This window comes from Drosophila kikkawai, chromosome 3R (assembly GCF_030179895.1).
Source record: "Drosophila kikkawai strain 14028-0561.14 chromosome 3R, DkikHiC1v2, whole genome shotgun sequence".
In the NCBI taxonomy this organism is placed as follows: Eukaryota; Metazoa; Arthropoda; class Insecta; order Diptera; family Drosophilidae; genus Drosophila; species Drosophila kikkawai.
This window is the reverse complement of record NC_091731.1, coordinates 28,868,475-28,891,962: the sequence shown is the minus strand read 5'-3', so window position 1 is coordinate 28,891,962 and position 23,488 is coordinate 28,868,475. Positions and strand designations below refer to the sequence as shown.

At 44.3% G+C, this 23,488-nt stretch overlaps 1 protein-coding gene across 2 annotated transcripts in view; it reads left to right on the top strand.

The window, feature by feature from the left end:
* grn (GATA binding protein grain) overlaps nt 1-23,488 on the top strand; it is a 34,598-nt gene that overhangs the window by 3,984 nt on the left and 7,126 nt on the right. Inside the window, exons 3-5 of one of the 2 annotated variants that reach the window (XM_017162184.2) lie at nt 9,566-9,852; nt 10,018-10,861; nt 16,857-17,002. In XM_017162184.2, coding sequence (XP_017017673.1) covers nt 9,566-9,852; nt 10,018-10,861; nt 16,857-17,002 — 1,277 coding nt within the window. The remainder of the gene's footprint in view (nt 1-9,565; nt 9,853-10,017; nt 10,862-16,856; nt 17,003-23,488) is intronic. The other variant, XM_017162186.2, reaches the window with a different exon arrangement.

The window sequence follows — 23,488 nt, the reverse complement described above, 5'->3', positions numbered from 1 at the left end:
TTGATGCTTGATTTGATTCCATCCAGCGATCCCCCAGTCGCTGCTGTAATTCATTCATGCCGCGATTTGGGCTCGCATTCGAATTCGGATTCCGATTCAGACTGGGATTCAAATCGTTTGACAGACAGTTTGTCTGGGGAGTGGAGTGAAGTGGCACTCGACGGACGGCGGGCACCTGTGGCGAGCGTTGATTTTAAAATTCATTAGTCTGCATATGTCACATCTCGGGAGGGATTAAGGAGACCCCAAACCCCCTCGAAAGACAGCCCCGACTGTCAGAAACCCAATTTAGTTGTCAATTATGAGGGGCCGTCTCGCCCGGCTTTAGTCGCTGTCATTAGGGGCAAATTAAGCAACTAGGGCGGCATCGGTGTTATTCTCTACTCCACCGCCATATACTCTTCTGGCCAATGCAGTTTAATGGCCAACACACTCTGAGACAGACACACACACACACACACAATATCACTCCCTCGGAGATTTTTATGATAGGCCAGGCCATAAAAACCAACGACAACAAATGTGAAATTTAAATTTCAAAAGCAAACATGCCGAAAATTTTGGCAATAACTTTGGTCTGCCGCGTGACTCTGTAGCGTTGAGTGTATATGTGTGAGTGTGCTTCTCTGTTTATTTGAGCTTTTGTTTTATTTTTCTACATTTTTTCATCTTGACTCGCTTTTTTCTCAAACATTTTCGATGAAAAATACAAACACACAACCTCTTGTTTTTATCCCTCTTTTTATTTTTTTGTTTTGGTATTTTGCTATTTGTCTTGGACATGATTGTACACTTTTGTGGTCATTGGGTATCTGGCCAAGTATTATATAAATTTTAACTATTATTTTATTTATTTAAAGTTTTGCTAACCAAATACCCATATTTAAATAAATAAACTGACAACTTCTCTATAAAACTAACCATTTAAGCCCCATTTGCATTTAACCAATTAAGTTAAATTAATGTTGGTCATAAAAAAGATTATCGATATAAAATGAAACATAAAATGGGAGCACAGGTTATGTCTATTTAGTTTTTAAAGGAATCTTGGGAATTTCGTGGTGTTAAGAGTTTAGTAATGACCTTAAATGAGAGCATCTGAAATTCGTCAAGTCATCTCGGCGTGTTTGATTATAGCTTTTTTGTGCTCGCTCCGACGGCTGTTAAAGCTCGAGCATAAAATTTATTTTTAATTACCCCGAGCGAACCGAACGTTTGAATATTTGTTGGCCCGCAAAAATATATGCAATTCGAACCGAGCGACTATAGCCATTGCACTCGCACGAGAGCAAGAGATAGCGATATCTGAGGTTCAAGTTTTTGACAATATTTGTGTGTGTCGTGCATTTTCATTTGTTGCTGGCAACTTTTTCGGCTTATCTCTGAGGCGAAATCGGGCAAATGAAAAGTTTTTGCCTTTCTGCGGCCGCTGCCGGTCGCTCTGCTCGGTTCATAATTCGAGAAGCTGAAAGTTCCCACAGCCACTTAACGCAAATGTCACGCACAGTGGGCTGCTGCTGCTGCTGCTGCACTGCTGGCCACAAAGGATATCAAATGCGATGCGGGCCCATTGAAAAGGCTGGCCAAATCGAGCTCCTGTTCCCTTTGCCCCTTTTTGAGTGCCAACATGAGCCTATCCAAAGTCAGCTACCAGGTGTTGCACTTGAAGCGCTGGCCACTCATAAATTTTCATGCAGCCAGGCCCGAAAGCGCATAAGCATAAGCCGGGCTGGACTGGAGTTTCCAAGAAATTACAAACAGCCAACTTGGCTAGCCAAGTTGGGGCTGGACCGTAATAGTTGTTGTAATTTACCGACTGCAACCACAAGGCTTTTGGCCTTACAGTCGGTGGGTCGGTCGGTCGTAGCTATAGCTATAGCGTGCCGGGGCCAGAATCTCGGCGGCAAATCTTAATCCCGGTGCGCAAGTTTTCAGCGAATTGTGTGCGAGTGGATGGCCTATAAAAGTGAGTTATGGTATTGCAATTGAACAGCTGGGCCACCGCTGCGTATGATTGATGTGCGTTTTGTACTGGAACAAAGTCCTCGAACTCCTTGACAAAAATCCACCACACACACAGGGAAAAGGGTTTAGGGAACAGAACACAACAAGAACTATTATGGTTAAAGCTTTTGTAAAGGTAGTAATAATATGTATATTTTAAAATTGAAATCATTGATTAATTCTTGATATTTTACCTCAAATTATTTATTAATGTTGCGTTTCTTATATGAATAGAATTTCTAGTTTTTTGAGTGGTTTATTCTTTATTCATTCTCTATTCAATTCGCTTTGATTAAAGTGTCTGCCAAATCATGCCACATTAATTATGACCCAAATTCCTGGAAGCATTCCTTACATCGTACGATCCATTGAGCGGCAAAGTTGAAGCGCTGTTTGTGTTATATTGCTCGTTGCATTGACAGTGCCGGTCATTCATTCAACCGCCCGCGTTGTAGGTTGCACATGTTGCTGCTGATTCTGTTGCTGCTGCTGCTGCTGGCGCGATGTTTTAATTAGTCGTGGCACAGCGAACTGTCTTTGCTTAATTAAATGACATAATTATAAGAATGTGCTGGGGCAGGACCGAGGCAAGGCTCAGCCTACGCCAAAATGCCACATGCAACACGTGATGTTGCGGCTGCTGCCGCTGTCGTTGACATTGCGGCGATGCTTCAGTTAATTTGCACTCCAGCAGCACAGCAACTCTTGGTGTTGCTGTTGCTTTTGCTGCTTTGCATGCCGCTGAGTCTGAGCCAAAGGTGCCGCCACATTGTCCATTGTCCGCTGCAGCAACATCAAGAGCTGCAGCAGCAGCAGCAGCAACAGCAATGTCCACATTCCCATTGGCAACACGTTTCGCATTCTAATTTGACGTTCACTGGACTGCGGCTAAGTTTGCCTAGTGTGAACAGCTGTCCTTCAATCACTATCAATGTCGCCTGATGTTGCTATGTTGCTTCGTGGCCGTTGCCGTGTTGCTTCAATCTGGCCAAGATGGCGACTCCTTTAAAGCTTGCCGCCGCCTGCTGAATCCTCCGGTTTCTTCTGGCTTCTGGCGAACTGGGCCGGAAGTCTTGGGCCTGTCATTTGTCAGCCGCGATTTCCAGGAACTTGTTCATATAGCCGAGAGAGATGGAAAAATACGAATATGGTTATGTATGCCTTGTGATGTGGCATCATCAATAAGCCGGCTACTGGGCCTCGTTATTAATTTGTTAAATCAAAAAGCAGCACTGCGGCGATTTATATCGCCCGGCGAGACAAAAGCTTACGCACGGCAGCAACATGTTGCTGTTTCTGTTGCTGCTTATGTTGCTGCTTGTGTTGCTGCTGTTGTTGTGATTTGTCTAACACAGCGAGGGGTCAATATGAGCCCCCATTCTCCTCCTCCCCCCCTACACAGATGACCATACAAAGAGCCCAGCAGCGGCATTCATTAATTTTGCAGCAGCAAAAGGAGTTGCAGATCCGCGCACGGCGGCAGCAGCAGCAGCAGCAGCAGGCTCCTTAGCCGCTCCTCACGATTTGTGAATGCAATTACAATATTGAATATTAGCGCATTGTTGCTGCCCCCGCTGTCAATGCAGCAGCAAACTTGCAACAGCAGCAACTTGCAGCAACGACAGCGCGGCAACATTTGTGTGCCGCTGATAAATTGTGGCTAATACATTTGTGCAGCCCGTGGTCCCATTGCAGTGTCAAGTTTACAAATGACTTTTGCGACATTCGCCTGAGATCTTTGGCGCTGATCTCGAATCAAAATTAATCGAGCGGTCCCCCAAAAGAGTCATTGTACTCGAAGGCAAATTGCTTCCCAGAAATAGCCAAGTTTAACTATCGAAATAGAACAATCTTACCCGGAATTTGAATTCGAATACGAACCAGATGAGACAGAGGCGACCACCTGTAAATGGGTTCTAACAAATGACGCCTCTCTAATTAACATTTGTCAATGTTGCTGCCTTCGATGAGTAAACTGGTTCCTGAGCAGGGCCAACCCGCACCAATAAAACCAATAAAAAAAATACGCAAGGGAAAAAACTGTGCAGAATTCTTGGGTTCACAGAAATATGTGTCGCAAGAGACGCCGCCAAAAATTTGTTGGCAATGCGCGTGCAGCATTCGCGATCCGAAGGAGCAGCATCACGATTTTCGCTGCTTTTCGTTTGCAGCCTTTTTTGGTGGCCGAAAACTGTTTAGCATAATTTTTAGCATCCTCCGCGGCCGCTCATCTTTTGTTGGCGGCGCGTGTGTTTAATAAAATATTTTATTAATATGCGAATATGCCAGCAGTGGACGATCCAACAGCAGCAGCAGCAGCAGCGGCAGCAGCAACCTCACAAGAGTCCAAGACTCGAGGTCGCATCAATTGAATTTCTCAAGCTCGGCTTATGAATTTATGCAACGTTTTCCCCACCGATTCTTTAGCTTTTTTCGAGGCATTGTCTTTGTGTTTGGCCCTTTGTTGTGATAAATGTCAACGCGTTCTTATTTATGACATGTGAAGGGGCCCGCTGGTGGTCCACGCAACATCGCAGCGGCAAACAGCAACAATCCTGGCGGCGGCAACATCCCGATTTCCGATGCCGATCCCGCGAACAACAGCAACTTGTCAGCGGATCTTCGCGCGATCACTTCAAACGCTGCCTTTGAGTGACCAAATTTGGTTTTGCCATATAAAAACTTGTCAATTTTAATGATTTCGCTGACGCTTCGAACTGTCATAAGTGCGCCCGCAGGCATTTCTGAACAGGATTCGCGCATCCTTTTCGGGCGTGGTGTCCGCTCATTAGCCGCGCTGGTGGTCCGGGCCCTTAGTAGAAAAACAACTTCCCAACCAACTGTCAGGCCAACACAGTCCTTTTGACTGACTGACTGGCTGAGTGACAGTGCGGCTTAGCATTTGCATAAGTTGGCATTGCGTGGCCAGGATTCCAGTTCAATGCACGCGCCTTTTTGTGCCAACTTGCAGCCGCATTATTAGCATTTCTTTATTTTATTTCTGCATTTTTTTTTTCTGTTCACCCACCACCGGCGTTGCAAATGTTGCAAATGGCCACAAAAATGGCGCATTTCAGAGAAACCCAGCCCCAGTCCCAGTCGAAGCCGCAGCCGTAGACCAACTCCCAACTGTAGCAGCTTGTTGTTGTCAACCAGCTTTTCCTTAACATTTTGTTTTTCTTTTTTTATTGCGGCCACAACATTGTGGCTCGTATGCAAAAGCTGGGCCAGGCCACGTAATTCACACGTTTTGGCCGCAAACCAGTATTGTTTTTGGAGCGAAATTCCCGTCTCATCGCGGCGGGACGCTCTGCGTCAATTATAAAGCAATTAATAACCCAGAGAATTCCTCGATTCCATAATTCCACAAAAGACAACAAGAAATAAATAAATGAGAGCATTTTCCAGGGCAGTGCGTAGTGCAACGGCATAACTTACAAGCCAGGCCAGCTACTTGAGTTATTAAACGCATTATCATAAATACAATTGACAACTTATGACTAATGATAAGCTGGCATGCAACGCTGCAAATAAAGTGTTAATAATATAGATGGCGGAGGCAGCGCAGTTTGCGCTTAATAATGCAGCCTGCCTCTGTCAGTCACTCACTCGGCCAGTCCGTCAGTCAGTCAGCCAGTCAGGCAGTCAGCCAGTCCTTCGGGCAGTCATCCAGCCATCCAGTCACCAAGTCATCCGGCCATCCAGCCATCCAGCCATCCAGCAGTCACTCGGTCCGTCAGTCAGTCGGAGTCACGCAACTGCAGAAAGCAAAGAAATAATTAAAACAAACAAGCGCGCAAAATGCTAAGCAGTTGGGAGACCCAAGTTTCAGCTTAAGTTTCAGCTACTGCTACTTGTGCACCGAAAAAAAAGCAAGTAGTTTAAGAAGCACTGGGAGAAATTTAATACACTTTGTTGCATTAAGATTTCATGTTACATTTAATTTAGTATATTATTCAGGAATTATTTTCCAATATCTCCTAGATTATCCTACTTGTCATACCCATTTTAAGGATGTAAATATGAAATATTTTTCCGTGTGCCACTATTAACTATCAAGGTGTCTTGGAGCAGCCGAAACTGACCTACCTGCTGAGCGCTCGATCTCGAGCTGGCGGTGGTGGTGGTGGTGGCTAAAACTGGAATCCGTTATAGTTTATGGCTCGTTGCTGGCTGCCTGTGTTGCTGCTTCTGCTGCCACCGCTGCTGCATGCTTAAACAATTTCCAATTTTGGAGCAGGTGTAACAGCGGCACAGAGAGACAACACTTGACCGCATTTTGGAGCCACGCGCCTACAACGGCAACCTGGAGTCGATACCGTCACCCGTTGAGCAGGTGAAAAGTCCCAGGTCCTTGTTCCTTGAGGGTAGCTCTGGCTATAAATTAAGCCACCGCCTGCAGACAGGGTCAAGTCAAGCTGCAGCAGGATTCCCTCGTCCTGGCCTGGCTTGGTCTTTTCTGGCCGTTCGCATGATTGATTGCTGGCCTCCGCTAGAGGGCAGGAAGCAGCTGAATCCACTAATCGACTGCCACTGACATCTCACATAAGTTCCTTGGAAAATACCCCAGAGATAGAGAGAGAGCGAGACCGAGAGTCGCTCGTTTGCGGATTTGATTTCCCTCGATTGATAACGCCCAGCATTTGGCACCCCTAATCCGGCAGCTCGGTTGGTGTGAATTTAATTTACCAGAGAGCTGGCAATCCTTTTTTGTCCTCCTTATCGAGTTGTGCTTTGAGGAGATCTGCCACCCTGCTCCGCTCGTCCTTTGTTGTCCCCTGGCCTTTCACATTCAAATGATGCTGACGAGATGGCCGAAATGATAACTTTTCCGGGCAGCTGATGCATTTCACTAATTGAAGCCATTTCATCTGGTTTTTCTGTCATCTTCAAATGTCCAACACGTCCGGCTAAGTGCATACGAACCTGCCTACGTACATACACATTAATTATGTCATTCACGTCGTCGTCAAGCGTCAGCTTCGATTGCAATTAAAAGGCGCTTTAAGCCAGGTTTTTGGATTTGCCTTAGCCCGGCTTTCGGATGGACAGGCGCTGAGAGCGTTGAGCGCTGTCAAACGCTTTTAAAATGTCCCAGCCGGTAGAGAGAAGGAGAAAGAGAGAACGGCGGCTTTCCTGGCTTTGATCTGTCAGTTTGAAGAAATCAAGCGCAGGCCAAAAACTTCAAAAATGTTTTCTTTCTTTGCTGGATTTGTATACTCTTTAAGAGACAGTACTTGGAATTGTATTTATACATTTTTAAGTTATTTAAAGAGGAGACTTTCTTTACTACTACTATTTATTTATGATCCTAAATCTTTCCATCCTGTGAAAAAGAATCTCTAACTATAGTACTTTTTTAAATTTTAATATAAGAACGAGTACAATCAATTCTTTGTTTGCCACACTTAACTTCTTTTCTTGTTTCTGTACTTATTTTATTTATACGTTTTTTGTTGTTACTTTACCGCTTTTGTTGTTGCTGTGTAGAACGTGTCAGGCTGGCTTTTTTTTTGGCCTGGAGACGACCAAGGGCAGCGTTTTCCACCAGCACGAGCTTTGCATATACAGCAAAAAATGTCGTTCTTTTTGTTTCAAGTTTGCAACTTTAATTGCCGTGTACTCAGCTTCAGCTTGATTTATTAGCGAATTGTTTTATACGAGCGGCGAACAGCCTCAGCGTAAAAAAAAACACACACAAAAAATAAACAGGTAAAAGTGAGTCATACTCACCGGGATTAACATTAACAGCCCGCCGAGCTATCGCCAACACCATCGGCTGGTAAATTGAAAGTTTCGCCATGCCAATTAAAGAACGCATCGGACATTGATTTGGCAACGGGCCGAAAGATGCAACAGCCTGGCCATATAATTTAGCATGACCAATGGTATTATTTCCCTCGATCTTGCTAAATTATATACCCGCACGATGACGACTTCATATGGGGGATCGTTTCAACGGCTTCGATTGGAGGGTACTTTGCTCTCTCTCCGATTTTATTTGACTTGTCGTTGGCGCAAAAGTGTGAAGTCTGCACAGCAGATCGGGAAAAGCAATAAGCACATTTGATTGAGGCATCGGCACTGGGAAAAGTCTCGGCGAGTTGCAAGTTGCAGGTTGCCGGGTTCTGACGTTTCTGCTTCTGATGTGATGCTGCGGCGGCAGCAGCTAATTTCTATAATCAGGCACACGTACATATAATATCGCCACTAAAGCACTGTTATTAGGATAATCAAATGGGTATTATCGCAGACAGCGATCCGGCCAAAACCAGCGTTCGAGCCATCCCATCGATCAGGTTGTTTTGTGTTTGCTTATAGTGAATAGGGAATACTCTTTATGAACTTTGAAAATCTCTAACATTAGAGTTTACCACTTTTTGCTTTCAATAATATTTAGTAATAGATTTATTTAAATTAATTCAAAACCTTCACTTTAATCACCAAAAGAAGCTATACAAATAAAATAGATAATGAATAGGTTAACTTATACGAAGATTCTCCTTATAAACTTTAATTCCAACTCCAAAAAGTAATTTAATTTACCCCTAAAGAGTATTTAGAACTCTGCTAGCAAACTCACTTGCCAGCTTTCCTTTACGCTCTGCCTTTTTGACTCTTGTCTTGATTTGGCCTAATCCATCTTGGCGAGCAATGAACTGACCTACTGTTGGCCAACCAGCTCCGACTGCTGTTTCTCCTGCTGAGGTTGCTCCTGCAGATACTGCCGCTGCTGCTGCTGCATAATCAAAAATAATTTCACATACAAACAAGCCCCGAGGGCCAGCGACTCGCGACTCTTTGGGGAGCTGCAGCCGATATTAATGATAATAATAAGAATAAGTGCGCCCCAAACAATTGCAACGTGCCCCCTCGATAATGCCCCTCCTGCGAGGATATGGGGATCTGTCGGATCCCTCGATCGCTGGATGGGATAGGATCGGATCGGCTTGGACTCGGACTTGGACCGAGACTGAGACTGGGACTGGGACTGGGAGTCGAACTGGGATCGATGGAGTAACCGGCAGCATTGGCGCACATAAATCTCACTTGGTGTCTGCTAAATTATACACTGCCAGACATTTAGGCTACACTTTTAGCCGGGCCAAAAGCCGAGGTGAGCCGGCCCGAGCCGTTGATCGATCTTTTTAGCTCTGGGACAAAAGTTTAACGCGATTGTTTATGATACAAATTAAACAATTTATGACAATGCAGAAGTCCCCCCCGCCCGCTTGCCACCTCACCGGCCTTTGTGGACTCTGTGGTCTCTATGGTGTCTTGCCATATGCAAAGTTGGCCCGAAGGCCATTCTGAGGCGGCTCTTTCTCTCGCTGGTGTTTCATAAATTATAACGCAGCTTTTCCGCAAATTTGCGCGGCAGCCACAGAGGAAAATAAGAGTAGGAACGGCCGAAGAGACGGTGCGTCATTTATTACGAATTTTGATCGCTTCTGGTCGCGGCTTAGTCGGTTAATCTTCGTTATAAATTCGGGCCATAATTGATTTAATGCAGCATTTAACTTGATTTTTAATCCCCCCCTGCCTGCGTTATCTTTTGCAGCATCCCGCATGCCCTCCACCCATGCCACGCCCCAGGTGTGCCGGCCGCACTTCCACACCCCGCTGAGTCCATGGCTGACCAGCGAGCACAAGTCCTTCGCCCCCGCCAGCGCCTGGAGCATGGGCCAGTTTGCCTGCCCGCAGGAGCCGCAGGTGGAGCACAAGCTGGGCCAGATGGGCCAGGGCCATCAGACGACGGCCGCCGGCCAGCATTCGTTCCCCTTCCCGCCGACGCCGCCAAAGGACTCCACGCCCGATTCCGTGCAAACCGGTCCATCGGAGTATCAGGTAAGAGTTAGCATCGAAATCGAAGGGAGCTCTCGATTATTTCTATTAAATTTTTAAGCAAATACTATGGGGTAAGGGGAAACCTTTAAAATATTTGGGCTAGGCTTCCGAATATCTAAAACATTAACTAAAAAAATAATTTTACTATCCCCGATTTCTACACAGGCCGTGATGAACGCATTCATGCACCAGCAGGCCACGGGCTCTACCTCACTGACGGACGCCAGCTGTGCGCTGGACATTAAGCCGTCGATCCAGAACGGCAGCGCGAACGGCTCCTCCGGCAGCGGACCCAGCCAGAGTTCGGCGCCCAAGCAGCGCGAAGGTACTACCACTAATCCCAGCTCCAACTCCAGTAGCAGCCAGCAGCAGCAGCAACAGTCGCAGCAGCAATCGCAGCAACAGCAGCAGCAGCAGGGCAGCAGCAACAGTAACAACAACGCCAGCAGTAACTCCTCCGCCTCATCCGCCGCCGCAGCAGCAGCAGCAGCTGCCGCCGCCTCCCTGTCCGCCTCTGCAGCCGCCGCAGCCACGTCCTCGAACGGTTTGTTTGAGGGCACGGCCCAGGCGCACTATGCCTCCCAGAGCAACAACGGTGGCGGGAGCAGCGGAGGCAGCGGGAGCGGCGGCTATGACAGCAGTAGCTATGCCTCCTATCACCAGGCAGCCGCCCATCATCAGGCGGCAGCCGTAGCGGCGGCGAATATGTTCCAAAGTTCCTCGGTGGCCGCTGCCGCAGTGCGTCACAGCATGGCTGCGGCGCAGGCTCACCACCATCACCATCACCATCATAGTGGACACCACCACAGTGGATCGTCCTCCGGGGCGGGCATGCATTCGCTTGGTGGCTCTGTGACCGGCATGGGTAGTATGAGTGGCGGCAGCGGTGGTGGCAACGGCGGAGGAGCGGGATCCGGATCCCTGAGCGGACACGGCGGCGGATCGGCGGGCAACGGCAATTCCGGCCTGGACATCAAGCCCGTGCGGACGAAACCGCGGACGAGTGCTGGTAAGCAAGACAAAAGCCTCTAGACATTATGCGATCTCGGTGTGGGTGAATAATCATTGTTACTCGTTATCGATGGCCGTCGATTGTTTTACCATTCAATTATGTTTATCTCAGTGTTGTGTGCAATGCGACTGTTTACAAGTGACTAAAATTTAAATTTTAAACAATTTTAATTTTAAAATCTCTATTAACACTTTTCTTATTGTATCACAAATTTATTAAAATAAAATCCATTCGTTTAACTTGTGGATAAACCATAGATAACCCCTTGTAAACAGTCTCGAAGTGAACCACTTATTGTTTAGTTTTCACTTTAGTTTGTAGTTATCATTTTGAAAGCCAACCCATCCAACCAACCCCCACTTGCCCTCGCTTACTTTGATTGCCACTGCTCTTTCACACGCTCACGTGGGAAGCCCGAGAGTTCGAGTTGAAGTCCGAATCCGCGACCGAACTTCCATCACTTAACTCCTGCACTTTTCCCCGCAACCGAAGCTCCGGCACTTGACATGTGCTCGGGAGCAGCATGCTGGCCACATTCCCGCCACTTGAGCATGTTTCCTGCCCGCGTAAAAATATGCAGAAAGATCCCAGGGCAGAAGAGAAGCCCTTGCAGGCACAGGCCCCTCCCTGCTCCGCTCCGCCAACGTTGCGTATACGCCATGAAATCACCACATAACAATGACAACAACGGCAACAACAATAGCTGCATTTGCGGCAGCAACTTCAATGCTATTGTCAACGCTTCTTGTTGACGTTGTTGTTGTTGCTGTTGTGGTTGTTAATTACTTCATGTTGCTGCTGCTGCTGCTGTTTGCAAAGACCAAAGACCCACCACACAAACAAGCACACACATTCATTCGCTGCGGAAGTTGCAGCCTGCTGCACCTGCTTTAGCGTTGCGTTTTTGCATGGCCTGGCAGCCGCAGCAGCAGCAGAAAAAACAAGCAGCAACAACAGCAACATCAGCGACAGCAGCAACAACGACATCTTTATAGCCGCCACTCGGGCCATGCGTGAGGGTCGCTCTGCTGCCAACAGTTAACAGCCAAACAGCCAACCCCCAAAAACCAGAAGTAAACCAGCCAAGAAAACCAGCTGGCAGAAGGCATAACAGCCACATTAGTCACAGCAGCTATATTGGCTTTAGTAGTAGCAATATTAGCCACTAACTGTTAGTTTTGGTCTGCCTTCTGTTAGGGGAAATATTAGCCAACAGCTAGATTAACAGGAACTTAATATAAGTTTGAGGCAATAACTTAAGTTTAAAATGTTCTAGAAGTCAGAAAAAAGAGCTTAAACAGAGAGGGTCTCCTAATCTGAAGTTACAAATTTATACAAAAGTTACAAAATAGTCACAAGGCAACTTTCCCATCTTCTATCCCAGGAATACCATAAAAGATCTATAAAGCATTATAAAAAATCAACCAGCAACTACATCTGTGAACTTGCAACTAACCTCCAGTTAAGGGCAAATTGTTAGCCACTCGCCGTGCTTTGCACCTTTCGCACCGCCGCCAAATGCAATTGTTCGTTTGTTACGTTTCATTACAACACACCGAGCGCACCTTGCTTTCCAGCTGCACCCACTAAATGCAAATAGAGGCGAGATTCGTACCTGTATGAGCCATATAATCATGACTGTATAACGTCCGTGGCCACAAAATGAGGAAGCAGCTCGAGAAAAATTACTAAAAAAAAAAATAAGACAGAAAGACACGTGAAGAGGGAGAAGTCGCCTGACAAAACGCTGGCATATTTTATTTTATTTCATTTTCTTGGCCCGGCGACAGTTTTTTTTTTTACTCCCTAACTAACCAGAAGGCAGCGCAGGGAGATGAGATGAAATGAGATGAGAAGTGGGGAAAAAAACATTGTCTGCCTTCGTTAGTCCCGGCAGCATCTTGTTGCCTGTATTTATTTATCGTTTATCGCATCGCTGGCGATAAGTTTTTCGGGCGCAAGAACATGTGTTGTGGCTTTTGTGGCTCGTTGCCACCGCAGAATCCAGACCTCGGACTGGAGAATTCAGAATTGAGAAAATCGAGAGAATCGAGCGAGAATGCAGCCAGGCCATTGAATTGATTGGATGCCATTTGGGCTTTTGTCAGGTGAAAATAAAAAATGTTGTGAATGAGCTTTAAGTAATTGATATGGGTACGCGACTCGCGACTTGCGACTTGCGACTTGTGATTGTGGCAACCTTCGTCTGGGGAGCTCGGGATTCGGGATATGGAATCTGGAATCCAGAGGAGTCCCTGCATCCTCTTCACTTCACTCAATCAGGGCTTAAGGCCAGGGCAAGCGGGCTTAAAGGCATTGTTCCTTTGTCCGCGCTGTGACAGCTGTGGCCTCAAAATGAGGCGCTTGCCATTTATTTAAGGCATTCACCATCGACTCCCCCTGTCCCCCCCCCAATAACCGCAACCAACCATTCCTTAACCCCTGCAATTTATAACCCTTCTGCGATCAAAAGAGCGTGCCAATTATTCATACTGTTTCATTTCAATTTAATTGTTCTTATTTTGCTTACCTTTAGCATTATAATTTTTGAAATATTTTTACAACAATTAAAAAGTGTTCGACAATCAAGCGAAACAACAACTATTTACTCACACATCCATGTGTCTTTTGTCTTGCTCACCAGTAATCGTCTCTTTCTTAACTATCCTAACCAGCCCATAAATCTGTTTATTAATCCAAACAACTAATTAAAACGAAGGGTGGGAGAGAGAGATTCTCAGGATCTCCCTCTCTGGCTGCCCACATGCATGACAAGCAGCAAATTAACGAGAAAAAGGTACAACACATAAATTCTAGACAATTATGGCCCACTGACGCCAAATGTCAAATCAAGCAGCAACAGTTAGTTGGACCTTTAGACCCCGGGGACAAGCAGCAGCAGCGACGAGGCCAGAAGAGGCTGCCAAATCAGGCCCTAAAAACAGGTTCAGTTTCGGTTTCAGTTTCAGTTTTGGGTTCGTTTTTGGGTTCGAGTTGTTGTTGTTTTTTTTCCATCAGTTTCGGTTTTGGGTTATATGGGCCCCAGACAATGTCACACAGTAAAAAACAAACGGCCGAGAAGAAATACCAAAGTGTGCACAAATTTCCAGGAAATTACAGCCAGATGATTGGGCCCTGGATCTCAACTTCAACCTTAAACTGAACCTGAACCTGGACCACAGAAGATGATGTAAATGGAGGGGGAGAAACAGTTATAAGCAGGCTACTAAATCATAGGCCAACCTGCTACGTGTCTCGGGGAAATGAAAATAAAAATAAATAAAAATAGAACAGAGGTGGGACAACCGCAACAGTGGAGGCAAATTGAAGGCAGCAAACAAAAGCGAGGGAAAATATATAAAACAAATGCTCTGCAGGGCCGTAAAACAAAGAGAGTCTGAGAGCCGAGAGCCCTATAAATAGAAGTCGAATCAAAAAGTAGTAAAACCCAAGAAAAGGAGGTTCCAAGTGCGCGTGCGCAGCAGCCCGACTTCTTGACTCACCTTCTCCTTTTTTTTTTCTTTTTCTTACCAACTCGGTTTCGGCCAACTCCCCCCTTGGTTACCGGATTGTCACTGCCTTTTTGTGTTGTCAAAAGTGGGCACGTAGGGTAAAAACATCATTAACAGCTTTGATTTATTAACTGGCGACTGGGTATTCCTATGGCGGATTGCTGCAGCCCCACAACTTCCCGGGAAGCCGAAACCGAGAAGAATATTCCGCTCCAACAATAGCCAGGCCACACTTTATGGCTTAATATGCAGCTAGACTTTTAGTAGGAGCTGTATTGCTCCCTGCTCCTTTTATGCTAAATGTTAACTCGGCGGCGGTGGCCTTCCGTTGTTCTGCTTTATGACAAACTAATAAATGCATAAAGTTTTCAATTTTCAACGGCTTCTGTTGGAAGTGCAAACCGAAGACAGATGTGCGGGGCATAAATATGCATGACTACCACATAGTATGGTAGTACTAGGGCAGGTGAAAATTTATGGCTGTGCATCTTCCCTCAGACACAGAGAAATTCGCAACTAGGGACATAAAAAATTCAATTTGAAATTTCTCGAGAAATAAACACAATTTTCTGGCACTTCTTCGTTGCCATAATTTATGCAATTTTAATTCAGTGGGTGTTGTCTCACTGATTGGCGGCACTTTTACGCAGAAACCGAGAGCGAAAAAAAAAAGGAAAAACACACCCAGCGGCGGCAATTAAAAAAGTGCGATAAAACCAAACAAAAAAAGTACAAAAAACAAATGTATGTACGTATAGTAAAGCAAAGCAGAGGAAATTTGCGATTAAATGAAAACAAATGAACTGTTTATTTAACGCGCCCGGAGGCCAGAAAAAAAAAGGAATCCAAAGAGATTACTTGACCACACGCTGGTAGCTCTTGGGGGGGAATGGGGGAAAACACGCAGAGCGCTTTATTTAATTTCCCTGAAAGCTCAAGAACAAAATGTTTGGAATGCCTGCCGAAAAGACAGGACACCACAGGACACCGCAGGACACGTGTGACAATAGCTGCGTGAACTAAATCACGTGAAGTGAAGCCAAGTTCTGTCATCAAAACGCAACTGAAATTCCCCTAATGGCATTTCGGCAGGCGACGCACTTAATGAGATCCGAACGCCCCCCAAACCAACCTAACCGTTTCTGCTTTTTTTATTTTTCGGGGCGCACCTTTAGGCCAGTGGCTAATATTCAATAAAAAGTTATGCTCATGTGGCCATGTAAAAAGGCTGGCTTAATTAATTACGCCAAAGGCCCCAACCAGAAAGTAGCGTTAAATCTTTCGGTTTTCTTTTTAGCATAGCTAATGGGGGGCTGTTCGGGAGGGTGGGGGCATTTGGTTGTGGGGGAGTGACTTTATGACTAAATTTCAATTTCAAAACAAGCACTGGGTAAATAGCATAAAACAAAACAAAGACTGAACACAAAAACCGAAATAATGAAGCCCATTTAGTGGCGTCATTAAATGAGTTGTGGAAAAGTTGGGGGAGTACTCCGAAGACCAAACTGCTCTATGGAGCCAGAGAGAAGAGAAAACCCACAGCCGGCAGAAGACGCAACTGTAATGTGGAACGTTAATAACGCGTTACATTTGCAACTTCATCTCTCCGCCGCCCTGCTGCCCCGGGTCAAATCAACTCGGCTTACAAATTATGACTAAACTTATTCAAATGAGGCTGACTTACAGTTAGCCACTGAGCGGGGAGAGACGCGGGGAGGGGGGCCGAGAGGCCAAACTGCAGTCACTAGAACGGAGCCTTAATTAAAATGTGTAAAGTCAGCAAAAGGCAATGTCGAAGCCCCGACAGAGACGGGGAGATGGCCGGCGAAAGAGAGGGAGACACAGTCGACCCCAGCGAATCCATCATTTCCGCTTCCATGCGTTTGCCCAGCAACCCAAAAAAAAAAAAAAAAAAAGAAGGCAGGAAAAAACTTAAAAAAAAGAATACAGCACAACCAGTAACACACACTCACACTCACACACAAAAACAAAAGACATCAAAATGACTGAGAAACAGCTGAAAAATGTTGCTCTTTGCTGTTTTTGTTGCTGCTGTGCATCATTGCTGCTGCTGCTGCTGTTGTTGTTGCTGCCGCTTGTATCATGTTGTTGTCGCGCGCTTAAGGTTAACCCATACAAATGTGCGGAAGACGGTCTCCGAAGAAAGTCTTCTGGCAACGCCATTTGGCAAGAATGCGGCACAGAAAGAAATAATACCTAATTTAAGCCATTTTTACAGGTCACATTTCCTACGTCATTAACTGTCATTAACAACTGGGAAACTTGAGTAGCAGTCAAAGTTTTCTTCTTGAGAAAATCCTAGATGTTGTAGAAAATAAAATAAATAATATCTACATATAAATTCACAATTAAAAATATTTAAACTTTTAAAATCTCTTCTAAATTCTTCATTTCTAAGTACCTGCCACATATCTAAAAACACTTAATATTTTAATTATAATTTTTAATATTACTTGCAGAGGGACGCGAGTGTGTTAATTGTGGTGCCACATCGACGCCACTGTGGCGACGCGACGGAACGGGACACTATCTATGCAATGCCTGTGGCCTGTACTACAAGATGAACGGCCAGAACCGACCCCTGATCAAGCCAAAGCGAAGACTGGTAAGCAAATACTGGATAATACATATAGATTTACTATATACGACCCGCTGGGCTAAACATCCACACATTCGATCAAATTAACTAATAAATTCAGCAACTGTATTGGGGCGGGGTTGGCTTGCTGGGGATTTCCTGGGAAATCGATGCACATGAGCATCAATCCCGGGCCACGTATCTGTCGCCAAAGGCCATAAAAAGCAGCGTGAAAGTTCTCAAATGTCATAATACGATTCCGGGAACCAGAGACTCTTCGCTTCTCTCTTGATTGGAGGCTGTATATGGGTATGGGAAAAATGCTTTCGATTTGGATGCTGGCCCGATAACGATCGAGGTGCATCATCATTATCACTTAGCGCACTAAAAACATAATCAGACAGCAGCCACCAAGAGAGTGTGTGTGGGTTAGGGGCCACGCTTTATCGAGCTGGATCATCAACAAACTATGAAAATAAATGTAACCTTCGTTCGGACGCTTGTTCGTTCGTTCGTTGGTTCTTCTTCTTCATCGCTTTCTGTGGCGCCAGCAAACGAAAGACTCAGGCAGCGAACGCGAAAGAGCCAGGGCAGAGGTAACCACACGAAAAATTGGTCTATTAAAGATGCGTAAAAAGGCAGGCAACAACCATAACAACAGGCCCAAAACAAACTGTTAAACGCTGGCTCTCGTCCGTCGTCGTCTTTCGTCTCTCGGCTCTCGGCTCTCGAGTCTCGGCTTGGCGTTGATTTTTTATTGGCATTTAAATCGTATGCGTTTTGATTGCATAACATTAACATAAATAAACCATTATTATCCCCGCTATTCCCCGCTGACGTAGGGAATTCCCAAGAAATTCACAGCTGGAGCTCAGGATTTCTTTGCCGTTGACAAAATATGCAACAAATTAAAATTTATGTGGCACTCAGCTGACTTATGGGCCTGTCTCTTCGCTCTCTCACAGGATGCGGCTGCCCATCAACTTCAAATGTCCTTAGCTTTGGCTGCTTGAAATGCAATTCAATTGTTCACTCGAATCCAACTGGGCCCCCGGGCTGACCATTGAAATCTCGGACTCTGACTCTTTGGGTGGCAATTGTATTGATTTCCAGTGCTCCTCCGTCCACCGGTGAGGGTCAAGTTCTGCCTTTGCATACGACGAACGAGTCTCGGGGTTCGAGCCGAGTTGAGTTGAGATGCCGCTCTGCACCTGCAGCCAAAAGACCTCATTGTCTGCTTTGGGGCCGCCTTTAATTAAATCTCCCGAATCGTATGAAAACAGTCAACAAGTCGTTATTCTTGCAGCGCAAAACACTGCAAAAATTCAGTGTCTGTGCCTCTGCCTCTGACTCCTCTCGCAAACAGAACAATGCAAATTTTTAATTTATGTATTTTAGCCTGCAACAAAGTTTCGGTTTCGGTTTCAGTTTTCAGCTTTCAGCTTACATATGTTTTCCAGTTGTTTCGCTGTTGTTCTGCTCCTTTGTTTCCGAACTGAACTGAACTTAACTGAGGCTAAGCAGCCCGCTGGCGTCGCAATAATTGCATTTAATTATAAGGCCCGAAAACTTTTAAGAGCGTTAAGGTTTCGTTTTGTTTTTGCGCCTTTTAGCCGCCAGGCTGCCAATATAGCCAAGCCTTTTGGTTCCAGCCTTGAATGGCATTTGTCACATTCGATAAACAGTGCAGGACGCAACTGTAAGGCGGGAAAAATAGGAAATAAAAAATCTCAACTCAAATAATTATAAATATAGAATAAAAGTAGTCAAATATTTCGTTGAACTCTTGAATTACTTAACAATTATTAAATTTTTTATTAATTTAACTGTCTTTAAATATTCACTAATACAACACATTCAAAACGCTCTGTCCATAGATACTTTTAATGTCTATAGCTAATTGCCAATCCATGTTTAATGCCGTAAATCCGCAAAGAACACACAACTCTTGCTGGTGGGGTCAATCGCAGTCAACAGGCAGCTGCTCATCTCACCGATCGTGACTTATATAATCAGCAAGTGAGGGCAGGTGAGGTGGGGCCAAGGGGAAAGGAGGCGAGACTCGGCGCTTGCATTTTGCATAATATTTATGCCTCAGTTGCTGCCAGCTTAATTTATGCGAATTTTCACACAGTAAATTGAACAAAACGACGGCCACGTCATGGTTAAAAAAAAAAAAAAAAAACAACAGCCAGCAAAGCAGCAAAAACAAATTTAAAAATTATTTATTCTTACGCTTATTACATTGGCTTATGTCACATTTGCATGCGGCATTGTGTGTTACCAAGAAAAGCTCGCGATTGCTATTGCCATTTGGAAATAGTTAAATAGTTAAACTGCCGCCTAACAATAAACCCATCAACACTTGACACAATCGCTTATAAATGCATTCGGAGACCGAGGCTTAATTAATTATTAATCCGCGGGCGTATTTCAACGCTAACAACTCAACAGCCATAAACCAGGCTTAAACGATCGCAGCGGGCCAGCGAAAGAGAGAGCCAAAGCAGCAGCAGCAACGAATGGTTAAGAGAGGCGAGGAGAGAGGAAAAACTAATTAACACATTTTTGATTTTTTGGGCCAGCTGTGGCATCTCCTCCTCGGGTTCCCCGTGGGAAAATCGAACCGATTGTAGGCTGTGACGCTAAAAATTAAATGCACAAGGGCAGGCGATCGATAAACGAACGACAGCCAGCCAGCCAAATCAAAACTAAAGCAGATCGCAGATCGAACAAGGAACAACAACAACAAATCACCAATAAAATGGAGAAAAAAGGAGAAAAGAGTAAAAGGTTCAATGCACGTTACTCCTTTTGTGGGCCCCCGTCGAACGGGGCGTATACGCAATCGCGGGCATTAAGCTTGTTTTTTCGGTTATTTTGTATTTGGGGCGCTAGGATCTTGTTAAGTGGGGGCCTAATGTTATTAAAATGCACTTGAGGCACAAAGGCTGCCTCTGCTGCTGCTGACGAGCCTGATCGATGCGAAATAAGGAGGAGAGCGAAGAATGCTGCAACGCAGATCAATTAAAAATTAACGATACGAAGCGCAACGCAACGCAACGCAGCAAAAACGGGGCGTGCCAATAATAATAATGAAAGAGGGCTCAAACGAAGGCTCAAACGTTGCCCCAGCCAAAGGGTTGCCCCGCCGCCAGATGATTAAGGCCAAGCCAGCCTTTGTCTTGGCAACTTTTTGTCTTTTTTTTTTGTGTTTTTTATATCAAGTTAGCTTTTATATTTTGTATTTTGTATATATATTTTTTTGGAAGCTTGTTAAGCGGGAATTCAGCAGTTTTCTGAGCTGCTTTCGCTTTTTTTGTGGCTAAAACGAAATTTATGGTGACTGTTTAATATGCAAATGCATAATTTTGCACAGGTTACACACTTACTTTGTAGCACCCCCGCCAGAAAAGGGGTTGCTTGTGCATTTTCTAACCCTTTTTCCGTTTACAGACAACGAACACGCATTCATGAGCGTGTTTAGCGCACATTCATTTTGGCCAAGTCCAGCTCCACCTTGCCTCGTGGCCAGTTCCATAATTTATTTAGCTTTTCGCTGGCCCCATTCAATGGCCACTGGCCAGTGACAAATATTAATGACGATTTTCATGCCTCCTAGGATATGGGATATAGGGTCTAGGGGGAGTTGTCTGTCTATTGCAACTATAGTTTGCTTTAAATGCAAGTCAGTGCACTTGCAGAAATTGGTTTGATTTAGGGACTAGTCATTAGGTTTTAAAATGAGAAACTATATTACATTTCTTTATTTTAAAGGTAGAATATCTGTTTATATTTAATTCAAATATTTAACATGAATATTATTATTTTCCCTTTAAAGCTGCCCACCTGAAATTCCCACCAAAATTTCTCTCTCATTTAGGGTCAAGCTCTAGTAGCCACTATTCTGCTTAAAATGCACAACAAAGGCCCAATGACATTTTAGCATTTTCAAGCGACAATTTCAACCCAAAGAGCCTTCAGCGGCTTTAACCCTCCGCTGTATTCCCGGGCCGGACGGCTCGTAAAATTCATTGAGCAGCATTAATGAGCGACATTAATGGCTTGTTCTGTTTGCTGGCCATATAACATTTTATTGATTTTTTATAACCAACAGCACTCTTCAGGGGCAGGTGTGATTTTTAGCAACAGTTTCGTGCCAGGTCGCAGCTTGAGCATGGAAATGAGTTAAGCTGATGTTTTAATTAGTCAAATTAGCTGCAGGGAAAGCCGAAGAGGCCCACAAACCAAACTGAGTCACGCCCCATCCCCCTTAACAGCTGCAGGAAAATAAAAAAGGATGACGAAGAAAACTAAAAGGAGAATTTCGAGAGGAAAAAGGAAATAAAATTTGAATTTTTAAATTACATTTCCCGTAGAGATATACGTTTACGTACATTCACCGGGCTCTTCGAAATGTAACTGTTATGTGCCAGACACAAGCTCAACAAACCCCATTTTCCCCCCTTTTTGGCACACAGCATCAGATATAGAAATTTTCTGCCCGCTATCTTTAGCCATCTTCCCTTGATACACTTTATATACATTCATATATATATACACTGAAGGAGGTGGGCCAGTGGGTGGCTCCAAAACAACCCCCAAAATGAGGGGGCGGCCATGCGCTGTGAGCCAAGTTAAGGGTAGAAGAAGCAGGGAAAAATTTAATGAATGTTTTGTTAGATAACACACACAGACACACTCGCACACATAGCTACAGATACAGATAGAGATACAGATGCAGGGAGAGGCAGAGGAAAAGATACAAAAAAAAATCCAGTTGATAAAATGTCCTCTGCAGAGCGAAAGAGACGCCCCAAGTGAAAGATGTTACACTGAGATACGGCTGCGAACACTGGATCCGCTGAGCAGGCCCCCATAGCCGTCCATTTTCCACCCATTTTCCCCCCTCAATTCCCCCCCAGCATCTTGACGTATCTTAGATGGCAAAGGGCATTGCCACTGAGCGCACAAAAGCTGCGCAATAAATAGCAGTGTAGATGGGGGAAAATCTATTTACTTGGTACATATTTACTCAGCCTTTGCAAAATGTTTTTCTCTGTGTTTCACTTACAATTAAATATTTAAATGCCTGTGTGTGTCTGTTTGTGTGTGAAATGAAAACGAAATTTGCATAACACAACAAAAGCTAAACAGAAATATGAGAAGCAGAAAAAATAAAGGAAAATCCCAAAGATAAGAAAAGTAAAACGAAGATGGGTCGACCATTTTGTGAGCTTTTTTCTTTGGTTTTTTTTTTTTTCAAAAAATATAAATAAATCAAGTAAAGCGCAGCAAAAGGTGTCAAATGTGTTGGCCACACAAAAGGAATGAAAGAGAGAGGTATGCAAGCAGCAAAAGAGACGGCAAATGCAAAGCGCAAACAACAATGCAAACGCATTTTGTCATGCATTGATAAATCACAATTTACGGTCACAAAACACTGAAAACTATAAAGAAAAACGATTGAGGTCAAAATAGTAGCAACTAAAAATAAGTTATACTCTTTTAATTTGTGCTCCATTGTGTTTTTATTTGACTTATTTAAGCATAGTTAATGAACTCATTTTGGGTAAATACACAAAAACAATAATCATTTTCAAATCAAATATTATTTTGTTTTAATTTATAACTAACTAAAATTACCTATAAATACTACTTGGGAATATATTCTTTCTCCAACTTTTGTAAAGAGTTTAATGACTTGTAATTGGTGATATTTACAATATTTTTTAAAATTAGAAAACCTTTAAACTAAAAATTTAATGGCTATTATGTTAACCGCTTCTGTTTGCATGATTTTTTAGTGTTTCTTATGTGCCTTTTGCTTTTGTTTATTAATCGCAAGCGCCATCTTGTTTTGTGTGTTTACTGCTGCTGCTGTTGTTGTTGCTGCTGTTGTTTTGGCGCTTGCGCTTTTTGCATTTCAATTAAACCCCAAACGCCTGTCAATGTCTGACAGTTTGTCAATTTTCCCATCACCCCCGCAATTATGCCATCTCTCGCTCTATCCGCTTGGCCTCTCGCTTGCTCTTTGCATGCATCGCACTGACATTGATTTATGTGATTTGCTGTTTGATTGCTGGGCCCGTGATTGTTGTATTTACTGTACTTTATGTTATGTCAGTTAGTAGAATCGAAGTGACAGTTGGAGCGGAGAAAACCGATATGATGTATCGACAGAAATATTGCTTTAATTTTGTATTGAAGCACAAGAAATATGGGTTTTCTTAGGGAATATTGAAGTAATCGAAAGCTTCGATTTAATATCGTTTCACTGTTTATCGAGTGGCTTCTCTGATCCTCAATTGTCACTATTGGCACACAGAAGTTAACCAACACCCACTGGATTGACTGGGAATGGAATGTCGATTGCGAAATCCTGATCCTGTTTCGAATCTCTCTCGCTGGACTGTTTTGTTGCATTGTCATGTTAACAACTTAATTTATTTACGCTTAAGCATTTTGGCCAAGGCAAAACGAATGCAGCATAATTACCACAAAACTTCCAGT